The following is a 25,074-nucleotide window of genomic DNA, read 5'->3' as shown; positions in this document are numbered from 1 at the left end:
TTTGTATCCAAAACTCCTATAAATAATAAAAAGAGGCTGGGCGTGAATGGCTCATGCCTGTAATCCTAGCACTTTGGGAGGCTGAGGTGGGTGGATCATGAGGTCAGGAGTTCGAGACCAGCCTGGCCAATATGGTGAAACCCTGTCTCTACTAAAAATACAAAAATTAGCCAGGTGTGGTGGCGCATGCCTGTAGTCCCAGTTATTGGGGAGGCTTAGGCCAAAGAATCTCTTGAACCCAGGAAGTGGAGGTTGCAGTGAGCCAAGACCATGCCACTGTACTCCAAACTTGGGCAACAGAGCGTGACTCCATCTCTAAATAAAATAAATAAATAAGTAATAAAAAAGACAAACCAGTAATAAAATTGGCAAGAGACTTGGACAGGCACTTCACAAAAGAAGATTTTTTTAATGGCCAAGAAATACGAATCATCAGTGAAATACAAACTAAATTAGCATACATCTACCAGAATGGCCCAGATAAAAAATGTTAACATGACCAAGTGTCAGAGAAGGTCCAGAGTAATGGAAATGATGCTACAATGCTGGTAGCATTATATTTGGTACAACCCCTTTAGAAAATAGTTCAGCATTATCTACTGAAATTTAACATTCAAATTTCTATGACTTAACCATTCTATTCTGACATTTATATCCAACATAAATGCATGCACTGTAGCCAAGAGACAAGAATATTCATAGCAGCATTATTCATAATAGCCCCAAACTGGAGTTAACCTAAGTATCATCAACAATAAATAGGTAGCTCATGGTGGATTCATGGAATAGTGTACAGCAATGAACGTGAACAAACTGGCTGGGCACGGTGGCTCACACCTGTAATCCCAGTACTTTGGGAGACCGAGGCAGGCGGATCACCTGAGGTCAGGAGTTCGAGACCAGCCTGGCCAACATGGTGAAACCCTGTCTCTACTGAAAATACAGAAATTAGCTGGATGTGGTGGTGGGTGCCTGTAGTCCCAGCTGCTCAGGAGGCTGAGGCAGGAGAATCGCTTGAAGCCGGGAGGTAGAGGTTGCAGTGAGCCGAGATTGCGCCATTGCATTCCAGCCTGGGGAACAAGAGTGAGACTCTGTCTCAAAAGAAGAAGAAGAAGAAGAAGAAGAAGAAGAAGAAGAAAGTTAACAAACCTACATACAATTACATGGATGCATCTTTTGATGCATCTTTTGAGGGATGCATCAAAATAATGACTGAAATAAGCCAGACCCAAAAGAAAATATTCTGTATCATTTTCCTTTCTATAGAGTTCATAAAACAGGCCCAGTGAAGCAACACTGTTTAGGAATGCTTACTTAGGTCGCCCAGCTATAAAGAAATGAGGAAATAATGTCCATAGTTGGGATAATGGTTTTCTTACCTTAAGGAGGAAAGGATCAGGTGATGATTGGGAAGATCATGAATGGGGCTTCTGGAGTGTTAGAAATGTTCTATTTCTTGGCCTGGGTAGTGTTTGTGATAATTTATTGAGGTATACACTTTTGTGTACTCTTCTACATTTGTGTTATATTTCACAATAGAAAAGATTTACTTTTTTTTTTTAGAGAGTCTTGCTCTTTGTCACCCAGGCTGAAGTGCAGTGGTGTGATCTCAGCTCACTGCAACCTCTGCCTCCCAGGTTCAAGCGATTCTCCTGCCCCAGCCTCCCATGTATCTGGAATTACAGACACACCACCACACCTGGCTGATTTTGTATTTTTAGTAGAGATGGGGTTTCACCATGTTGGCCAGGCTGCTCTGGAACTCCTGACCTCAAGCCATCTGCCTGCCTCGGGCTCCCAAAGTGCAGCAGTTATAGGCGGGAGCCATCACGCCCAGCCTAGAAAAGATTTTTAAAAGAGTCAGTGTATAATGTAGTTAATAAGAGTGCTGGCTTTGGTCTTGGATTGCCTGAGTGCATATCACTTCTATTTGTATTTGCTGGTCATCTTGGGCATCTTGATTTCTCTGAGCTTCAATTTCTTAAACTATAGAAAGGGAGTAATAATAGTATCAACTTCAGTGGTTCTGTAATTCCATGAAATTCAGTGACTATTCAGTATAATGATGCCTACAAAAAACTTATAAAATAATTGACATATAGTAAGTGACCACTGAATCTTGGTTATAATAACAAAGATGATCAGAATAAAGATAGAATAGCTAGGTACTTTAATTAAGTTCAGATTTCTGGACCCAGTGAAATTCTATCCAGGAATTTTGGTCAGAGTTCTTTTTAAAAGCCATATAAGTTAATTCTGGCTGCCTTAAGCAGAAAGAGGATTTATTAGAAGGATAAAGAAGGCTCACTAAATTGTTAGAAGGCTGGAGGACTCCAGAGGCTAAGCAGCAAGAACAGCTTGGCTGTTTGGCTGCCATTAGATGAATTCTGTCTCTCCTTTGTCGCACTCCTGTTTCACTGGTTAAAGGTGGAAATATTTTAGATTATATGCTTGTTCCCTGACTTCCTGGTACTGAGAAGAGAAGGATCTTCCATTTTGACTTCCACTATTGTCAGTGACAGTTCTCCCCATGGAGGGAAAGGTTGAGTATTTTTGAAAGCCGGAAGATTGACAGATGACTGCTATGTCTGGAGTCCTGAAATAACCTGCAAATATAATTGTGCACCATCTTTGAGGGATGTCTGGGACTAGAAATGAACATATATACTAGTTATCCTGAAGGGAAAGAGTATAATCCAGAATCTGGAGACCATTAAAATTGATCCAGATTTTCAGTGGAATATGTCATTTGAATGTAAAGAAAATATGTGTTGCTAGGAGCCAGCGTGGGCGAAATAAAAGCACATTAGACTGCCTAATTATTTTCTGATTGTAGACTTTCTAGTCTTTCATTACTAGTTAGGTCCTTTCTCTCTCTCATGGACTTCTACAGAGGCCTCCTATCTGATCTTGTAAAATCCATCTTACCTATGGCTGCCATAGAATTGTACCAAAAAAATACAGATTTGACCATGTCATTTCCTAGCTTAAAATTATTAATCACCTTTGGGATAAAGGACCTTCACACACTTTTTCCCGCTAGATCGAAAGCTACATGAGAGCCAGAACTATGTCTGCTTTGGATATTCTCTCCAGTACCTAGGATGTGGCCAGGCACTTACTAGGAATTTGGTAGTATCGAGTTAAATCACTGGGACCTGTGGCTCTCAGTTCATCTCTCTGCATTTGTGCAATGGCCTCCAGCCACACTGAACTGCCATGGTGATATTTTTTTGTGTTCTTGGTTTTGTTCATTCAGCTTCCTCTGCCTGCAGTGCCCTTTTTCACTTGACTTGGCCAAGTCCTGGTCATTCTTGAAGGCAGTGCGATTGTCATCGCTTTTAGGAAACCTCCTTTGACACCTTTATTCCCTAAATTAGTTAACTATATGTGTATCTGTGACATCTAGTGCATAATTCTATCCTAAAGGATACCACACTTACATTACAACTGTCTGTTTATGAGTTTATGTTCCTCACTAGGCTGAGGTCCTTGAGGGCACAAATCATGTCTAATTTAACTGTATATTCCCTGCATGGAATGTACTGCCTGACATACAGCAGGGGCCCAGTAAAGTTCTGTTGAATTTAGGCAAAGTCATTAACTCAAATTTCCCTTTTTCATGTAGTTGCTGTATATATAGTATATTTTGATTTTGGCAAAATATTTGGCAGAGTGATATTTGAAGGAGATTCAGTGGGCTGCTTTAAATGGATAAATATCATTGTTGAGTGGAAAAGGTAGGTTAAGTAGTATGTGTGGTCAGAATTCATTTATTAAACAACAAAGAAGGCAACTGATTCTTATGCATAAAAGAGCTTGTTTCAGCCATATGAGCTATTAAAGGATGACAAGTTAAAACAGTAGTGTTTCATCATGTTCTATCTATAGAATGGCAGCAGTTATAAGGAATTATTATACGTAGTGTTAGTGAGAATGTGGGGAAACGGTTACACTCGGATATCCACTCCCAGTAGAAGTGAATTTTGGAGAGAAATTGGGCAATGTGTATAAAAGTGTTTATGTGTATACCTTGACAAGGTTTTTCAGTCCTGGGGACTTGTCCTATAGAAATGAAGTAAAAAAAGGCTTAGATAACAAAATGCAAGCTGGGGGTGGTGAGGGTGCCTGTATTCTCAACTACTTGGGAGGCTGAGGCAGGAGGATCACTTGAGCCCAAGTTTGAGGCTGCAGTGAGCTATGATTATGCCATCAGACTCCAGCCTGGCCAACACAGTGAGACCCCATCTTAAAAAAAAAAATCATGGCTCATGCTTGTAATCCTAACACTTTGGATGGCCCATGTGGAAGGATTGCTTGAGCCCAGGAGTTTGAGACCAGCCTGGGCATCATAGGGAAACCCTATCTCTACAAAAATATTTTAAAATTAGCCAGATGTGGTGATGCACGCTTGTGGTCCTAGCCTCAGTCTCCTGAGTAGCTAGGAGCTACTCAAGAGGTTAGCTCTGCAGTGAGCTGTGATCGCAAAACTACACTTGAGCCCTAGAGGTCAAGGCTGCGGTGAGCTGTGATCGCAACACTACACTCCAGCCTAGATGGTAGAACAAGATCCTGTCTCAGAAAAAAAAAAAAAAAAAGTGCTCTAATGCATTAAAAGATAAGAGAAGTGCAAATTAAAATTATTATACCATTCGTCACATACCAAGTTCTGTCAATTTTCCAACAGTTTGACAACATACTCTGATGTGCCAGGTGTGGGGAAAGAGGTACTCATATATTGATGCAGTGAATGTAAAATAGATGATCCTTGTGGAGAATATGGTTCAGAAATTCCACTCCCAGGAATCTATCCCAAAGATGCACTGGCGGAAATATGAAATATGCACAAGGCATTGTAGCACAGTTTGCAATAGTAATAGACTGGAAATAACCCTAATGTCTTATCAGTAGGGACATGAGTATGGTGTACATCCACACAGTCAAGTATGCCAGTTTAAAAAGTAATGAGCCAGCTGTGGTGGCATATACTTGAATCCTAGCAACTCAGGAGGCTGAGGCAGGAGGAATGCCTGAGCCCAGGAGTTTGAGTACAGCCTAGGCAACATTAAAAAAAAAAAAAAGAAAAAAGAGGAATAATGTTAGGCTATTTATTTGAGATACTATTATTATTATTATTTTAGAGACTGAGTCTGACTCTGTCACCCAGGCTGGAGTGCAGTGGCATGATTATGGCTCACTGCAGCCTGGAACTCAAGTGATCCTCCTGTCTCAGCTTCCCAAAGTACTGGGATTACAGGCCTGAGCCACCATGCCTGGCCTCTTCTTTTTTAATGTAGGAATTTATTGCTATAAACATCCTTCTTAGAATTGCTTTTGCTTTTGCTGCATCCCATAGGTTTTAGTATGTTATATTTCCATTCTCTTTTGTCTCAAGATACGTTTTCTCTTTTGATTTCTTCTCTAATCTATTGGTTGTTCACAAGCAGGTTGTTTAATTTCCACATCTTCGTGATTTTCCCTGAATTCCCTCTGTTATTGATTTCTAGTGTTTTACCATTGTGGTTGGAAATAATATTTGTATGATTTCAGTTATAAATTTGTTAAGACTTGTTTTGTGGCCTAACGTCTGATCTGTTCTGGAGAATGTTACATATGCGGTGGAGAAGAATGTGTATTCTGCTACTGTTGTATGGAAAGTTCTGTGTATGTCTTTTGGGCCCATTTGGTCCCAAGTGTAGTTCAAGTCTAATATTTCCTTATTACTTTTCTGTCTAGTTGATCTATCTATTGTTGAAAATGGGATATTGAGGCCCCCTACTATTTTTATATTGCTGTCTGTTTTCCCCCTTCACGTCTATTAAAATTTGGGTTATACCTTTAGGTGCTCTGATGTTGAGTGCATATATATTCATAATTGTTATGTCCTCTTGATGGCTTGATCCCTTTATCATCAAATAATTGGCCTTCTTTGTTTCGTGTGACAGTTTTTAGACTTTATTTTGTCTAAGTACAGCCACCTCTGCTCTTTCTTGGTTACTGTTTACATGGAATATCTTTTTCAATTCTTTCACTTTCAGCCTGAATGTGTTCTTAAAGCTAAAATGAGTCTCTTGTGGGCAGCATATAGGTTGGGTCTTAGTTTTTTTAAATCCATTCACCCACTCAGTGTCTTCTGATTGGAGAACTTAATCCATTTACATTCAGACTTATTGTTGATAGGTAAGGATTTACTTCTGCTGTTTTGTTAATTGTTTTCTGGTTGTTTTGTAGAGCCTTTGTTCCTTTCTTCCTCTGTTATTTTCCTTTGTGATTTGGTGATTTTCTGTAATGCTGAGCTGATTCCTTTCTCTTTATTATTTCTTTATCTGGGGTGGTTTTTTGCTTTGTGTTTACCATGAGGCTTATATAGAACATCATCTTATCGTTAGAATAGCTTATTTTGAACTGGCAACAACTTTAGATATAGAAGGAAATTTATTCAACGTAATAAAGACTACTTGTGAAAAACCCAAAGCCAGTGTCATAGTCAATGTGGAAAAATGAAAACTTTTTCTCTATGATCTGGCACAAGGCAAGGATGACCACTCTCACCACTTCTATTCAACATAGTAATGGAAGTGCTAGCAAGAGCAAGCAGACAAGAAAAAAAAAAAAAAGGGCATACAGTTAGCTGAATGGTAGAAGTTATGTCCATTTGCAGATGACATGATCTTATATGTAAATAACTCCAAAGACTCTACAAAAAAAACTTAGAATTAATAAATGACATCAATAAAGTTGCAGGATAAAAAATCAGTGTACGGGCCGGGCGCGGTGGCTCAAGCCTGTAATCCCAGCACTTTGGGAGGCTGAGACGGGCGGACCACAAGGTCAGGAGATTGAGACCATCCTGGCTAACACAGTGAAACCCCGTCTCTACTAAAAATACAAAAAAAATTAGCTGGGCAAGGTGGCGGGTGCCTGTAATCCCAGCTACTCGGGAAGCTGAGGCAGGAGAATGGCGTGAACCCGGGAGGCAGAGCTTGCAGTGAGCTGAGATCCGGCCACTGCACTCCAGCCTGGGCGACAGAGTGAGACTCTGTCTCAAAAAAAAAAAAAAAAATCAGTGTACAAAAATCAGTTGCATTTCTGTACACAGTAACAACCTATCCAAAAAAGAAATCAAGAAAATAATCCCAATTTACAGTAGCATAAGAATACTTAATAAATTAGCCTAGCATGGTGGCCCATGCCTGTTGTCCCAGCTACTCGGGAGGCTGAGGTGGGAGGATCGCTTGAGCCCTGGAGGTTGAGGCTGCAGTGAGCTGTGATTGTGCCACTGCACTCCAGCATGGGTTACAGAGACCCTGTCTCAAGAAAAAAATACTTAAGAATAAACTTAAACAGAAAGATCTGGACACTTAAGGCTATAAAACACTGATGAAAGAAATTAAGAAGACACAAGCAAATGGGAAGACATCCTGTGTTCATGATTTGGAAAAATTAATGTTGTTCAAATGTTCATATTACCCAAAGCAGTATGCAGATTTAACACAATCCCAATCCAAATTCTAATGACATTCTTCACAGAAATAGAGAAAACAATTCTAAAATTTGTATGTAACCACAAATACCCTGAATATACAAGCAATCCTAAGAAAGAAAAAGTTAGAGGCATCACACTTTCTGATTTCAAATTCTGTTACAAGCTATAGTAATCAAAACAGTATGGTGCTGGTATAAAAACAGGCACACAGACCAGCAGATCAGAATTGAGAGCCTAGAAATAAACCCAAGCATATATGACCAACTATATGTACTAAGAGCATATATGTACTAAGAGGTACACAGTGGGGAAAAGGCAGTCTCTTCAATAAATTGTTCTGGGAAAACTGGATTTTCACATGCAAAAGAATGGAAATGGGCTGGGCATGGTGGCTCATGCCTGTCATCCCAGCACTTTGGGAGGCCAAGGTGGGTAGGTCACTTGAAGTCAGAAGTTTGAGACCAGCCTGGTTAACATGGTGAAACCCCATCTCTATGAAAATACAAAAAAATTAGCTGGGCATGGTGGCATGCACCTGTATTCCCAGTTACCCAGGAGCCTGAGGCAGGAGAATCACTTGAACCTGGGAGACAGAGGTTGCAGTGAGCTGAGACTGTGTCACTGCACTCCAGCCTGGGCGACAGAGTCAGACACCATCTAAAAAAAAAAAAAAAAACAAAGGATCTGAATGGATGTTTTTCCAAAGAAGATGTAAAAATGGCCAATAGGTACATGAAAAGATGTTCAACATCAGTAGTCACAAGGGAAATGCAAATTAAAACCACAATGAGATATATCACCTCATACCTGTTAGGATGACTTATCTTTGGTAAGAGATAACAACTGTTAGTACAAATGTAGATGATGCAGCCATTGTGAAAAATAGTGTGGAAATTCCTAAATAAAAGTAGAACTACCACATGACCCCGAAATCCCTCTTCTGAGTATATACCCAAAGGAAGTGAAATCACCACCTCAGATATCTGTTCATTGTAGCATTATTCACAATAGCCAAGATATGAAAACAATCTATGTGTCCGTTGACAGACAAATGAATAAAGAAGCTGTGATGTGCATACATATACACAGAGGAATATTATTTAGCCTTATAAAAGAAAGAGATCTTGCCATTTGCCACACATGGATGAGCCTGGATGACATTGTATTAAGTAAAATAAGCCAAACACAAAAAGAAAAATACTGCACGATCTCACTTATATATGTAATCTAAAAAAAAAAGTCAAGTACACAGAAACAGAATACAATAGTGGCTACTAGAGGTGGTGGTAGTGATGGTAGAGGAAAGGGAGAGGTGTAGGTCAAAGGATACAAAGTAGAGATACATAGGATGAACAAGTCTAGAGATATAATGTACAATATGAGAACTATGGTTAATATTGTTCTTGGGATTTTTGCTAAAAGTAAATTTTAGGTGCTCTTGCCACACACAATGGCCAACAGGTATATAAAAAGGTGTTCAACATCACAAAAAGAGAGGATATCTGTGGGACGCTGGATTTATTGATTTGCTTGATATGGTAACCATTTCACCATCTATATATACATCAAAACATTATGTTGTACACCTTAAACATATACAATAAAAAATTTAAAGTAATGAGGAAGATCTGTGTAATCTTTTCCAGACACACCATGAATTCCAATCTGGGAATGCCACTTTTTCTGGACCTAACTCTTGAATGACCATGTTAATTCATTCATTTTTTTTTTTCTATTATTTGTCATAGTTGTTGAAAGCCAAAGAGCTGCTGAGAGCTGTAAATTTTTTCTCACTGTCAGAGTGCCCATGGTGATATCATCCTGTACCACAGAACCTGAATTACATTTGAAATTGGCAGATTGAGGTACTCCATTTATCAAAACATCTCCAGATAATCATGTGGATCTTTTCTTTGCAGCTCAGACATCTAACAACAAAGGTTTGCCTCCACCTGTGTGTACCAGAGTGGCATCGAGGCCAGGTTTCATTATTCCTTTGATATTCATTAATATTTCTTTTTAAACTGTTTTTTGATCAAGTAGAAAGCCACTCTTTACTTTTACTTGATAGTGGATATTATGAAAACAACACAGCTCCCCAGTACATGTCTTCAGGTCATTGTAGGTTGTCCTGGGTAGGTCATGTTGTTTCATCATGGATCTTTCTTTGTGACACTGGGATAAAAACTTGGACATTACTGGGAGACATCTGGAGAATTTCTGCCTGTGTTTACTGGTTTATTGTAAAGGATAAACAGCCAGATGAAGAGGTACACAGGGCAAGGCCTGGAAGGGTCCTGAGTGCAGGAGCTTCTGTCTGCATGGAGTTGGGTTGCACCATTGCTTTGGAATGTGGGTAAATTCACCAACTTGAAAGCTCTTCTAGGCTATGTTGTTAAGTGATAAAAACAAGTTGCAGCTGGGCGCAGTGGCTCATGCCTGCAATCCTAGCACTTTGGGAGTCCGAGGTGGGCATATTGCTTGAGCTCGGGAGTTTGAGACCAGCCTGGGCTACATGGCAAAACCCCATCTCTGCAAAAAATTTTAAAAAAATAGCCAGGTGTGGTGGCGTGGGACTGTGGTTCCAGTTACTCGGAAGGCTGAGGCAGGAGAATCACTTAAGCTGGGGAGGTTGAGACTGCAGTGAGCTGTGATGGCACCACTGTACTCCAGCCTGGCGGACACAGCAAGACCCTGTCCCCCCCCCCCAAAAAAAGTTGCAGTAGAAGAATGTGTATTTTTTTCTAAGATGGGGGCAACATACAACTATATGTATATGTATTTCCTTATGTTTTCAAAAACAAATAATGGAAGATTAAAAGCTAAGGAGAAGAGTGTTATAACATCCATAGCTTTAGTTATATTGTTATTCTTAATTAAAACTATTATATTTACATTGTAGAATAAAGCAAATGTGTATATATGTGAATATTATTAAGATCCAGGATGTTCCACAACAAGACCAAAAAATACAAATATAGAATTAAAGTTAGGTTAAAATCCTGTAATCTGGGCCGGGTGTGGTGGCTCCCAGGACTTTGGGAGTCCAAGGCGGGTGGATCACGAGGTCAGGAGATCGAGACCAGCCTGACCAACATGGTGAAACCCCGTCTCTACTAAAAATACAAAAATTAGCTGGGCGTGGTGGCATGCACCTTGTAATCCTAGCTTCTCAGGAGGCTGAGGCAGGAGAATGGCGTGAACCCAGGAGGCGGAGCTTGCAGTGAGCCAAGATTGTGCCACTGCACTCCAGCCTGGGTGACAGAGGGAGACTCCGTCTCAAAAATAAATAAATAAATATATATATAAATATATAATACACACATGTAAAATGAATTCATGCAAATACTTCTAATTCAGATTACGGGATGTTTTTTCTTTTTTTTTCCGAGATGGAGTCTTGCTGTGTCACCCAGGCTAGAGTGCAGTGGTACAATCTCAGCTCACTGCAACCTCTGGGCAACCACGCCCAGCTAATTTTTGTGTTTTTAGTAGAGACGGGGTTTCACCATGTTGGTCAGGATGGTCTCGATCTCCTGACCTCGTGATCCACCTGCCTTGGCCTCCCAAAGTGCTGGGATTACAGGCGTGAGCTACCGTGCCCGGCCTTACACGTATATTTTTATATATGATATTAATATATGACATTTAGGGTATATATATATATATTCGTGTGTGTATGTGTGACATATGTGTAATGTTTTACCTTGATTGTGGTCTTTAAATACAATTTCTTTTTTTTTGTTCCTGAGAGAGTCTTACTCCAACACCTAGGCTGGAGTGCATTGGCACAGTCTCAGCTCACTGCAACCTCTGCCTCCTAGGTTCCAGCGATTCTTGTGCCTCAGCCTCCCAAGTACCTGGGATTACAGACATGTGCCACCATGCCCAGCTAATTTCTGTATTTTCAGTAGAGATGGGGTTTCACCATGTTGGCCAGGCTGGTCTTCAACTCACCCGCCTCAGCCTCCCAAAGTGCTGGGATTACAGGTGTGAGCTACCGTGCCCAGCCTTTAAATACAATTTCTAATGAAAAAGAACCAGGGCTCCTTAGAGAAATAGTTGATTCCAAGTGTCAGACAGGCATTTATAAGCTTTTAAAGCTCAGGACTTATGCTATAAGCAAGACCACTGGTGTCATCTTAAAAGGACACAAGAGCCAACTTTAAGGAGCTCCCACAGGCCAAAATTAGGAAAACTCGAAGCACGTAAAATATGTTAAAATTCATGTGTTTCTAACAATACTTCAAAAAACAAATCATTGGTTACCTTTGGAGGTTGTTATGATTCTAACTCAGTTGGTGAAGGATCAAGTCTTTATCCTGCTTTTCTCTTATGACTGTGTCAGAGTAGCCAAATAGTTGGTGAGGGGAAGTTTTGTTTTGTTTTGTTTTTAGTAGAATTCCAACTCAGAACAACTGTAGAAAGTGCTGGAATTGGAAAAGTCATTTTCTAGTTTTTAATGAAATCCTGTATCTATTTTAGACAAGGATCATCAATGCCTGCTAAAGCCACTAGGTGCAGGGTTAATGAGGAGCTGGATGGTGGATTAGGCCGAAAGCATGAAACTAATCTTTATCATTAAACTTGTGATAACCATAGATTATGTGCCTCTTAGTGTAATACAATAGGAATTACATATGTTATTTCTGGAGTATTCTTTCAAGAACAAAACTGAATCTGAGTTGAGTCAAGCCTCTAGATCAGCACAGTCCAGTAGAATTGCTTTGACGGTGAAAACGTGCTCCTTGGCAACAGTAACCACTAGCAACTCATGGCTATTGAGTATTTGAAACGTGGCTGGTTGAGATGGGTGGACCGAATTTTAAATTCTTTTACATTTAAATTTAGCCACGTGTACTAGTAAGTACTATCCTGGACAGTGAAGCTCTACATCTATGACTGGTTTATAGGAATAGAGTGCATAAAATAATCTGTTAAGTGATACCATGAAAAGGCAATCAGCCAAATTCAGAATGTTTGAAAAGTCTGCAGATGAGCTTTTAAAAATTTCAACAAATATATTATATACAGACCCAGGGTGGTGAAGATTAATGTAGATTAAGAGATTTATAAGGTAAATTTAGTGTGTGAACCTTATTTGGAATCTGATTCAAACAAACCAGCTCCTAAAAAGAAATTCTGGGAGCCAACTTGGAGAAATTTGAGCATGGGCTGGGTATGAGATGATACTAAGGAACTGCCAATTTTGTAGGAATGATAATGTTGTACCTGTGTTGAAAGTCTTTTTCTTTTTTTTTTTTTTTTTTTTTTTTTTGAGACGGAGTCTCGCTCTGTCGCCCAGGCTGGAGTGCAGTGGCCGGATCTCAGCTCACTGCAAGCTCCGCCTCCCGGGTTCACGCCATTCTCCTGCCTCAGCCTCCCGAGTAGCTGGGACTACAGGCGCCCGCCAGGTCGCCCGGCTAGTTTTTTGTATTTTTAGTAGAGACGGGGTTTCACCATGTTAGCCAGGATGGTCTTGATCTCCTGACCTCGTGATCCGCCCGTCTCGGCCTCCCAAAGTGCTGGGATTACAGGCTTGAGCCACCGCGCCCGGCCGAAAGTCTTTTTCTTTAGACATTTGTTGTAAATGAATGTAATGGTGGATACAATGACGTCTGGGCTTTGTTTGAAGTAATCCACTGTTGGTGGATGGGCCAAGAAGGTAGGGCATGGAGGAAAAAAGGCCAAATAAAATCTTGTTGAGAAGATAGGTAGGGTGCGTGAGTCTTCGTTCTACTGTTACACAATTTTGTGATTTTGTATATGTTTAACATTTTCTACAATAAAAAAGGTTTTTAAACAGCAGTAATTAATTAAAATATATAAAGAATAACAAGGAATAATTTACTCAGAATTTGGAACAGGGAATATAGGATAGGAAAGGGCATTGGGCAGGGGAATTCTAAAGTACTAATAATTCACCTAGTTAGTAGGTATGCAGGTATTTGTATTATTAATATTTTAGCTTTGTATCTTCTTTTCATGCAGTCTTTCATATGTGTGGTTTATTTCACAATAAAAAGAAGAAAAGAGCTCATTGTTAGTATGTAAGGCTTCTTACAGACTCCAATTGGAGGAACACACTTGAACTTCATGAGGTTACAAAGTAGCCTCTCTGGTCTGTTTCTCTCCTAAACTCAGAGGTCCCCTTGTTTCTCTTTCCCTTTACTTGAATGCATCATTGTACTCTCTTTGAAAATTATCTTCTCTGCTTAGTCATCTGCTTTTACATGGCCTGTGAAGGCTTCTCCCAAAAGGCAAGCTCAGCTCCTAAACTCACAAAGGTTCTCCACAGCCTGTTTCTGTCTTGGATACCAACTCCAGATTTTATGGAAGAGAATTGGACTGACTTTTGGTCGGGTGCTCACCCAAAACCAATGAACTATGGCCAACATAATGTACCTTCATCATAGGAACTACCACTTCCAAGGCTGTTGACAGGGGAGGTTCTTAAGAAAGGGTTGTAGATACTGCTAATAGACCATCATTATCTCTAACAGTGAAAGATACAGCATCATTGTCTATAACAATGAAAGATTTGGAATAAGCACTAGCTCTACCAGTAGAAGATTAAGAATTGGTTAAAGAAATAATGGGACAACATATGGGATAATATGTAGCCATTTAAAATTATGATATAGCCCTATCTTTACTGACTCTGAAAAATGTTCATTAAAAGTGTTTATTGGCCACGGTGGGTCACGCCTGTAATCCCAGCACTTTGGGAGGCTGAGGCGGGTGGATCACCTGAGGTCAGGAGTTTGAGACCAGCCTGGCCAACATGGTGAAAACTGGTCTCTACTAAAAATACAAAAAATTAACCGGGCATGGTGACGTGTGCCTGTAATTACATCTACTCAGGAGGCTGAGGCAGGAGAATCACTTGAACATGGAGGCAGAGGCAGCAGTGAGCCGAGATCACGCCATTGCACTCCAGCCTGGACAACAGAGCAAAACTATGTCTCAAAAAAAAAAAAAAAAAAAAGTGTTTAGTGCATGTCCTTTCAGAAACGCACATACACACACATAATACATATACATAAGTATTTGTATGTATATATGTATAAATGTATTTCTCAAGGGATATACATCAAAATGTTAACAGTTGGCTAGGTGCCGTGCTGTAACCCCAGCACTTTGGGAGGGGAAGGTGGGAGGACTCCTTGAGCCCAAGAGGTGGAGACTAGCTTGGGTAACATAGAGAAACCTCGTGTATTTTTTTTTTTTTTTTTTTTTTTGAGAGGGAGTCTTGCTCTGTCGCCCAAACGAGTGCAGTGGCCGGATCTCAGCTCACTGCAAGCTCCGCCTTTCGGGTTCACGCCATTCTCCTGCCTCAGCCTCCCCAGTAGCTGGGACTACAGGCGCCCGTCACCTCGCCTGGCTAGTTTTTTTGTATTTTTTTAGTAGAGACGGGGTTTCACCGGGTGAGCCAGGATGGTCTCGATCTCCTGACCTCGTGATCCGCCCGTCTCAGCCTCCCAAAGTGCTGGGATTACAGGCTTGAGCCACCGCGCCTGGCCCTTTTTTTTTTTTTTTTTTTTTTTTTTTGAGACGGAGTCTTCCTGTGTCACCCAGGCTGGAGTGCAGTGGTGCAATCTCAGCTCACTGCAACCTCTTCCTCCAGGGTTCAAGCGATTGTCCTGCCTCAGCCTCCTGAGTAGCTGGGATTATAGGTGCCTGCCGCCATGCCCAGCTGATTTTGGTATTTTCTAGTAGGACAGGATTTTGCTATGTTGGCCAGGCTGGTCTCGAACTCCTGACCTCAGGTGATCCACCCTCCTTGGTCTCCCAAAGTGCTGGGATTACAGGCATGAGCCACCGTGCCCAGCCAATCTTTTGTCTTTTTTTCTTTTTTCTTTTTTTTTTGAGACGGAGTTTCGCTCTTGCCCAGGCTAGAGTGCAGTGGCGCCATCTCAGCTCACTGCAAGCTCCGCCTCCCGGGTTCACGCCATTCTCCTGCCTCAGCCTCCCGAGTAGCTGGGACTATAGGCGCCCACCACCGCACCCGGCTAATTTTTTGTATTTTTAGTAGAGACGGGGTTTCACTGTGTTAGCCAGAATGGTCTTGATCTCCTGACCTCGTGATCCACCCGTCTCGGCCTCCCAAAGTGCTGGGATTGCAGGCGTGAGCCACCGTGCCCGGCCCTCTTTTGTCTTTTTTAAAAAAAGTTAACAGTGGTAATCTTTGGTTAGTGGGGTTATGGTTAGTTTGTTGTTGTTTTGCTTATCTGTATTTCCTGATTTTTTTTTACAGTGAACAATGGATTATCTGTATATTAAAAATTTATTTTAAAGGAAATAAAGTCTAGAAGGTTACATGCAAAATGTTTTCTTATCTGTACTTACTTTTTTCTACAATGAACAAAGCATTATTAGTGTAATTTCAAAAAGTTAATTTGAAATAAGTAATAGGGTATGAAAAGTCCTGGTTTTAAGTTAAAAAGTCAATTATTTTCCGAAAGTCTGTTTTAAAAATAGAGCATAGGAGAGAGTGGGCTTGGAAAAAGTTTATTTTTATAAGCCCTGGAGATCTTGACTGACTTATTTAGGCCAACAGTAAGTTTGCAGTTAAGAAATCTAGTGCCTGGTTAGGGTATTATGTCAAGAAATATTGTGTCCTTTTTAAGAGATTATTGTCAGTGTAGTCTGCATGGATTGGAACACACCTGGAAAAGTTGTTCATTTTGGCTCCTTTCTTTAAATGGAACAAACTAAGTGGAGCAGCTATAGGGGGCCAGCATGGTCACAGGCTGTGTGGTATGAAGACGACCAGCCTGAGAAGGAACTTGTGGAAATGTGACAGCCAGCTGTCAATATGGGAAAGGATATTGTGGGGAATAGTGGTCAAAGAATAGAATTTATTAGAAGCACATTTCACTTACGTCAACATAAGGGAGAACCTTCTCTTTGCATTTTCCCTCAGTTCATGGGCCTCTTTATAGAGTAGCAGAGACTGGGGAACAGTGTCTTAGACTCAGTTTCTTTGTTGGGAGAACAGTTGGGTGGCAGGAGCTCTAAGGTCTTTCTGCCTATGAGACTGAATTGACCAAAAGAAAAATAGATCTTGGATGGGCACAGTGGCTTATGCCTGTAATCTCAGCACTTTGGGAGGCTGAGGTGGGAGGATCACTTGAACCCAGGGATTCAAGACCAGCCTGCCTGGGCAACATAGTGAGACCCCCATCTCTACAAAAATAAAAAAATTCGTTTGGCATGTTGGGATGTGCCTGTGGTCCTAGCTACTCAGGAGGCTGAGGTGAGAGGGTCGCTTGAACCCAGAAGGCTGAGGTTGCTGAGAAGCTGAGAGTCGTAATTGTATCACTGCACTCCAGCCTGGGTGATAGAGGGAGACCCTGTCTCAAAAAAAGAAAGAAAGAAAAAAGAAAAGAAAAGAAAAATAGATCTTGCTCACATATAAAACATGAGACTAGATCAGGCTTGGATTAAAAATTTTGCCTGCCGTTTTCACTTTGACTTTGCTACCAAACTCTGAAACTTTCAATGTTTGAAGTTTACTTAATTAAGTTGCATTTTGTGTTGAGAAGTAAACTTCAGTCTTCAGTGTCTTGCTGTCTTACACAGAGGGAGTTAAATGAGGGGCTGTCTGAATGCACTAAACCATATGCTCTCTGAGTATTCAAGGAAAGACTAAATGAATAACCCCGAAAACTAAGTAGCATCTGATGTTAAGAGCACAACTGCCTGGGTTTGAATCCTGTCTCTATGCCTTAAGTTCTTTACTGCAAAAATGGCTGTGATAATACCAGCCAATCATAGGCTTGTTTTGAGCTTGAGAACATGGCCTTCATTATGCATTTCACCTATATATTCCTTGAGGGCACCTAGTTATTCAATAAATCATTGGTAAATGAGTGATTGAATAAATAAATGAAATTACAAAAATCCTTTACCTGACCTTGGGTACATTGATCTGAGCTTATTGAATATAGAAGTGACACTTGATACTTTGACTCTAAATTCAGTGTATCTTACATTCCACTCTACCCTCTATGTTCTGCCTAATTTAGCCATCTGCTTTCTGAGAAATATGATTGATTTCTTTTTATTAATTTTTTTTTTTTTAGTTGAGATGGAGTCTCGCTCTGTCACCCAGTGGAGTGCAGTGGTGTGATCTCAGCTCACTGCAACCTCCACCTCCCGGGTTCAAGTGATTTTCCTGCCTCAGCCTCCTGAGTAGCTGGGATTACAGGCACGTGCCACCATGCCCAGCTAATTTTTGTATTTTTAGTAGAGACATGGTTTCGCCATGTTGGCCAGGCTGGTCTCGAACTCCTGACCTCAAGTGATCCACCCGCCTTGGCCTCCCAAAGTGCTGGGATTACAAGTGTGAGCCACCGCACCTGGCCCTATTTTTTTTTAATTTATTTTTATTATTTATTATTTTTTTTGAAACGGAGTTTTGCTTTTGTTGCCCAGGCTAGAGTGCAATGGTGTGATCTCAGCTCACTGCAACCTCTGCCTCCCAGGTTCAAGTGATTCTTCTGCCTCAGTCTCCCAAGTAGCTGGGATTACAGGTGTGCACCATCATGCCTGGCTAATTTTGTATTTTTAGTAGAGATGGGGTTTCACTCTGTTGGTCAGGCTGGTCTCAAACTCCTGACTCACCTCAGCCTCCCAAAGTGCTGGGATTACAGGCTTGAACCACTGCACCTGGCCTTAATTTTTTTAGAGACAGGGTCTTGCTCTGTTGCCCAGGCTAGTTTTGAACTCCTGGTCTCAAGCGATCCTCCTGCCTTGGCCTCCCAAAGTGTTGGGGTTATAGGTGTGAACCACTTCACCTGGCAGAAGTATGATTCTTAAATTAGGATTAACTTTTTGGAGACTCGTTTTAGAAATGACTTATTTTTTATGAATGAGTTATGACTGAGAATACTTGGATGTGATAACTTGAATAATTTATGTGTTAGGCCTCCTAGAGGATAAAGTTCATACCAGAATATTTTTGGGAAGAATTTGGTTGAAATTGCTAAATTTTTTTTTTAAAGGTACAAGATAATTATGATTGTGTTGCCTCTCAGATATTGAATTCTTTCTTTCTATGGTTTTCTAGAGAATGAAGATCTGGAAAACTACAAGGATACCTCTCTATTGGCTTCTGCCACTGATCCAGAACCCCGTTCCTCACCCCACAGGTAACCACTTTGAATAGAATGCTTTCCGAGGTTTTATCTTCTGAGATGAGGAATTGGTGAAAGAAATAGGTAGTGACTTTAAGGGGGAAGACAAGTTAAAGTAAAGAATGTGGGCCAGGCACGGTGGATCACGACGTCAGGAGATGGAGACCATCCTGAACAACATAGTGAAACCCTGTCTCTACTAAAAATACAAAAAAAAAAAAAAAAAAATTTAGCCGGATATGGTGGCGGATGCATGTAGTCCCAGCTACTTGGGAGGCTGAGGCAGGAGAATGGCGTGAACCTGGGAGGCAGAGTTTGCAGTGAGCTGAGATTGCGCCATTGCACTCCAGCCCGGGTGACAGAGTGTGACTCTGTCTCAAAAAAAAAAAAAAAAAAAAAAAAAAATAGTGGATAGTTGGCCAGACACTGTGGCTCACGTCTGTAATCCCAGCACTTTGGGAGGCTGAGGTAGGCAGATCACGAGGTCAGGAGTTTGAGACCAGGCTGGACAACATGGTGAAACCCCGTCTCTACTAAAAATGCAAAAATTAGCCAGGCATGGTGGCACATGTCTGTAATCCCAGCTGCTCAGAAGGCTGAGGGAGAGGAATCGCTTGAACCCAGGAGGCAGAGGTTGCGGTGAGCGGAGATCACGTTATTGCACTCCAGCCTGGGTGACAGAGCGAGACTCTGTCTCAAAAACAAACAAACAAACAAAAAAACAAAAAATTGTGGATAGTTTTTTCATGAATCAACCCTCAAGTGTGTTCAGGGGCAATGTCAGGTCTATTTCAGGTTGTACATTTTTCCTTTACTCTCAGAGAATAAAACTATAACAAATAGTCTAGTGTAGTGTCCTCATTTATTTTCTCCTGAAGATCATGTTCAAATGTTAAAATATTTGAAGGAGATTCCAAGTGGACTTGCAAGAGAATGCATGTTTGGTTTTATAAAATGCATACACACATACATATGCCCTCACAAAAGCAGTTGGAATTTTTTTATTCTGTAATTTTCAGATTAAACCATTTTGATGGCCTTTAGGTTGTCTTTCTTAATTTCCTTTTCTGCCCATCTCATCCAACCACCATCGTTGATACCAGAATGTATAACAGAGAGAGAAGAGGTGTACTGAGCCCTGGAAAGAGTAGAAACCATGAAGCACTAATAGAATAACTAATGAAAACCTGTATATTGGAGAACCCTGAGCTAGTGAGTATTGTAGTCCAACTAATCAGTTCATGGGACAGTGTTGCTCAGTAATCCTGTGGTCTCCACACAAAATTGATGTCTGGAAGTGGTGGCAGATGTCAGGGTATTTCAAAAATCCGTCATTTCTTGAGTTCCATTTAGAAGCTCTTTCCTCTTACTTTTGCATGTGAAATAATTTGTATGATTAGTAAGTATAATTATAGTTGGTTATAATAGCCATTTTTTTTTTAAATGTTCCTCTGTAATAATGGTAATGAGGCCGGGTGCGCTGGCTCACGCCTGTAATTCCAGCAATTTGGGAGGCTGAGGCGGGTGGATCACGAGGTCAGGAGATCAAGACCACGGTGAAACCCCGTCTCTACTAAAAATACAAAAAATTAGCCAGGCACGGTGGCAGGCCCCTGTAGTCCCAGCTACTCGGGAGGCTGAGGCAGGAGAATGGTGTGAACCTGTGAGGCGGAGCTTTCAGTGAGCCGAGATGGCGCCACTGCACTCCAGCCTGGGCGACAGAGTGAGACTCCGTCTCAAAATAAATAAATAAATAAATAAAAATAATAATGGTAATGAAATAGTTACTTTGTCAGACATTTCTATTTGCCAAATACTGTACTAGGTGTATTTATTATCTAATTTAATTCTCATAGCAGCCCTCATGAAATAAATATACCTGCTTTTTTTTCTTTTAAGGTGAAGCAAATGGGCCGGGCGCAGTGGCTCACGCCTGTAATCCCAGCACTTTGGGAGGCCGAGACGGATGGATGGCGAGGTCAGGAGATTGAGACCATCCTGGCTAACACGGTGAAACCCGGTCTCTACTAAAAAATACAAAAAATTAGCTGGGTGCGGTGGCGGACGCCTGTAGTCCCAGCTACTCGGGAGGCTGAGGCAAGAGAATGGCGTGAACCCGGGAGGTGGAGCTTGCAGTGAGTCGAGATCACGCCACTGCACTCCAGCCTGGGCGACAGAGCGAGACACCATCTCAAAAAAAAAAAAAAAAAAAAAAAAAAAAGATGAAGCAAATGAAGCAGTGAGTTCAATAATTTGCTCAAGTTTACATAGCTTTAGTTTTGTTCAGCTCCATAGCTTATTCTTATAACCAGCCAGAGAGTTTTGAGTTCTATGCCTGGAGCTACTCAGCTAATATACATAATAATCCTATAGAAGATGTAGCCTCCTCAAGGCTTTGATTATTTGAGACCAGTCATGTTTTCATCAAATCTCCTGAGGAGAACTTTCCATCTTCTTGCCATCATCCCTTTTCTGTACCTGCTGATTTGAAGGACCTCTGGGTGATGGGTTTGGCACAGAAGTGTTTTTTTTTTTTTAATTTGTGCAGATTCATGGGGTCTGTGATACATTTTTTATGTGTATATAATGCACGGTGATCAAGTCAGGGCGTTTACGGTGTCCATCACCAAAGTACACAAAACTGTTTTGTACTTCGGAGGGTCAATAAATTTTTTAAAATAAGAAACACAGAACATCCTTGGACACAAAGGGATTTAATTTTGTTGTTGTTGTTGTTGTTGTTGTTTTGAGACGGAGTCTCGCTCTGTCGCCCAGTCTGGAGTCCAGTGGCGCAATCTCGGCTCACTGCAAGCTCTGCCTCCTGGGTTCTCGCCATTCTCCTGCCTCAGGCTCCCGAGTAGTTGGGACTACAGGCACCCACCACCGCGCCCAGCTAATTTTTTGTATTTTTAGTAGAGGTGGGATTTCACCGTGTTAGCCAGGATGGTGTTGATCTCCTGATCTTGTGAATTGCCCGCCTCAGCCTCCCAAAATGCTGGGATTACAGGCATGAGCCACTGCGCCTGGCCTTAATTTTTTTTTTTTTTGAAATGGATTCTCACTCCATCGCTCAGGCTGGAGTGCAGTGACGTGATCTCAGCTCACTGCATCCTCCACCTCCCGGGTTCAAACGATTCTCCTGCCTCAGCCTCCCGAGTAGCTGGGACTACAGGCGCGTGCCACTACGCCCGGCTAATTTTTGTATTTTTTAGTACAGACAGGGTTTCATAATATTGGATAGGCTGGTCTCGAACTCCTGACCTCGTGATCTGCCCGTCTTAGCCTCCCAAAGTGCTGGGATTACAGGCATGAGCCACCGCGCAGGGCCAGGGATTTAATTTTTAACTTTTGTTTCTAACATTTGCTGAGCAAAGATAAAAATCCACTGAGTGTGATGCCTGAGGCTCACTTCTTAATGCTTATGTGTCTATTGGAACTATCTTTTCTAGTGAGGCTGGCTGGCCGGCCAGGCTCTCCCCTTCCATTGAGGTGGCCTCCCTGCTCCAGGTCAGTACAAACCAGAAGCTTAAAGCAGAGACTTTTCCTTTAGGTGGCTTATCACCAGCATCAAGTGATTTGAAATTCATCTTTCCCCAAATATCCTTTTCTAATTCCCCAGAGCATAAAATGCTAATGTGAATATTAAATTTACATGGGTGGCACATATCCTGTTTAACATAATCTTATTATTTAATTAGTTCTTGAGACATAGTCTTGCTCTGTTGCCTAGGCTGGAGCATGCTGAGCAGTCATAACTGCCTGCAGCCTCAAGCTCCTGGACCCATGCAACCCTCCCACTTCTGCCTTGTGAGTAGCTAGGACCACAGGCATGAGCCACCACAGCGAGCCATAAAATATGTTTTTTAAATAAGCAGAATCATGTTTTTTCAGAGTAGCATGCACAAAGACAAAGAGACTAAAGTTTAGATGTCACACACAGTAAGTCAGGCTAATGATTCAGATAGCCTGTTCTAGTCTCACCTTTCCAATATTATAAATGATAGTCTGATCCAGAATTTCTCTTTTATTCCCAAGCAAAAATTAACTTGTTCATTTTTTTATTCAACATACATTGTGGGACTAAGACTTATTTATTCAACAGATGTTTGTTGGGAGCCTACCATGTACCTGATACCGTTCTAGGTACTAAAGATACCACAAATGAGCAAAAGAGTCTGTCACTGCTCTCAGGGAGCTTACGGTCTAGTGGGGGAAGTGGATAGAAAACAATTACACATCATACTTCATAGACTCTTAAGTTGCCATCAACTGTAAGATGTACTTTCATGTACCACCAAGAAAGGAAGAAATGCTTAAGATGGATCGTCTAATAGACACCCCCATATGGAGCTGGGATACCAAAAGCCTGGACCTTCAGTGAAAATATAAAGAAAAAAATCCCCCACACAGAAAAGGACAGCAAGGAAACTTGACACTGTGTCATAGAAGGAAAAAATCTCCCCTGAGAATAGTAACCACAAGTTGGTATTAGCCAGTGTCTTGTCTAAATTCACTCTGCCAGGATGATCTAAACAAAACCCTAAACAGAGAACTTAATTTCAACGCGTCTCAGATTGGTAGCATTCCTAAGTACTGGCAGAAGCAAATGCAAATCTCTTGCGGAAAGACTTGACGTCAGTCCAGGCCCACGGCACTTTTAAGATATCATTAATTTTTAAGACATCCTGTCTTTCAGTTGTGTTAAAATCTAAAAGCCAGGGTGCATCTTGCAATCAACAAAATATGCTCCACATCATGTCAGGCAGTAATAGGTGCAGTGAAGAAAAACGACAGTGACAAGGCCAGGAAGGGGTAGCCATTTTATATACAGACCTCTGAGAAACCTCTCAGCAGAAAACCTGCAGGAAGGAAGTCTTCAGTTAACTAAAGAAGAGTTAATGTCCTAGAAGAGTATTCTAGGCAGAGGTTACAGCAAATGCAAAAGCTCTCAAGTGGGAGAGTACTTGGGGTGTTTGAGAACTATCAAGGATTGAAGAGGCTGTTGTGGCTGGAAGGACCAGGGTAGAATGAGGATTCTGGGAGGTGAGGTCAGAGTGCAAAGGGCCTTAGGGCCGGGCAAGGTGGCTCAGGCCTGTAATCCCAGCACTTTGGGAGGCCGAGGTGGGTGGATCACCTGAGGTCAGAAGTTTGAGACCAGCCTGGCCAACATGGTGAAACCCTGTGTCTATTAAAAATACAAAAAATTAGCCAGGTGTGGTGGTGCACACCTGTAGTCCCAGCTACTTGGGAGGCTGAGGCAAGAGAATTGCTTGAACCAGGGAGGCAGAGTTGCAGTGAGCCAAGATCCGAGATCATGCCACTACACCCCAGTGAGCGAGACTGTCTCAAAAAAAAAAAAAAAAAAATGGTGTTAGAGTTCCAGGTGGCAGGCTTGGTTTCCGGTGCTGTGCATACAGAGGCAGTGAGAGCCAGTGCCTGCCACCAAGCTTACTTTCTAGTAGAGGAGGCAGATGATACAGTGTCAAGAAACAGAAATGGACTATAATTTCTGGGTTGAAGAGTGTTAAAATAGGTCCACAGCCTAGGCCAGTTTACAGCTCACCCTGAATTACCCAAGTGATCTTTATAGAATTACCTATAAAGATCAACAGAATCCCACAGCTCTGATTCTTGGAGTGACCTCCTCTTGTCTGTCCTGAGGTGGGCTGGAGTAATTTTAGATATTCCGAAAGAAGACTCTGTTTTATCTGAAGAGGTAACTTGTAAAATAGGAGTGATTTTTCTGTTTATGTTAAAAAAGGAAAGAAACAAACTAATAAACTCTAAAATAAAGCCTCCGTCTGTTTCCCCCATGAAGTGTATACTACCATTTTCCAGACATTTACTCAGCCTCTTCAAGGAAATGATGCCCTCAAGGAGGGATTCTCAGACTTTTATACTCTTACAAATGATTGAGGACCCAAAGAATTTTTGTTTGTGTGGGTTATACCTATCAATATTTACTATATTAGAAATTAAAACTGAAAAATTAGAATATGGTTATTTGTTCATTTAAAAATAATGAACTCATTACATGCTATATATAAAACATGTTTTTACTTAAAAACAACTAATTTTCAAAGCAAAGAATGTAGTACAAAGAGAGACATTGTAAATCTCTTTAATGTTTGGCTTAATAAAAGACAGTTGGATTCTCAGCTCTGCTTCTGAGTTCATTCCATTGCAATATCACATGTCATATAGTCTCTGGAAAATTCCACTGCAGACTCTTGAGAAAATGAGAATAAAAAAGGGGAAATAACATTTTAGTGTTATTAAGAAACAGTTTGAACTTCACAGACTCCCCGAAGGGTCCCCAGACCATACTTTGATAACTGTCATTCAAAAAAAATCCATGTCACCTTTTATCGGCAACAGATTTCCAAAAGGCCTGGGTTATTGTGCTGCAGACCTGGCACTAATTTTCTAGTTTTTGTGAAGCCAGGG

The 25,074-nt window shown here is 41.2% G+C and overlaps 1 protein-coding gene across 2 annotated transcripts in view; it reads left to right on the top strand.

Annotated features, from left to right (window-relative positions):
* The window catches only part of TMED8 (transmembrane p24 trafficking protein family member 8), a 47,748-nt gene that overhangs the window by 9,091 nt on the left and 13,583 nt on the right, over nt 1-25,074 (top strand). The window contains exon 2 of one of the 2 annotated variants that reach the window (XM_010382718.2): nt 18,561-18,642. In XM_010382718.2, the coding sequence (XP_010381020.1) occupies nt 18,561-18,642 (82 nt within the window). Of the gene's footprint in view, nt 1-18,560; nt 18,643-25,074 lie in introns of those variants that run through there. The other variant, XM_030930663.1, reaches the window with a different exon arrangement.

Source organism: Rhinopithecus roxellana, chromosome 5, assembly GCF_007565055.1.
Source record: "Rhinopithecus roxellana isolate Shanxi Qingling chromosome 5, ASM756505v1, whole genome shotgun sequence".
NCBI classification, from domain to species: domain Eukaryota; kingdom Metazoa; phylum Chordata; class Mammalia; order Primates; family Cercopithecidae; genus Rhinopithecus; species Rhinopithecus roxellana.
Note: the sequence above shows the minus strand (reverse complement) of the source record. Positions and strands in the feature narration are given on the sequence as shown.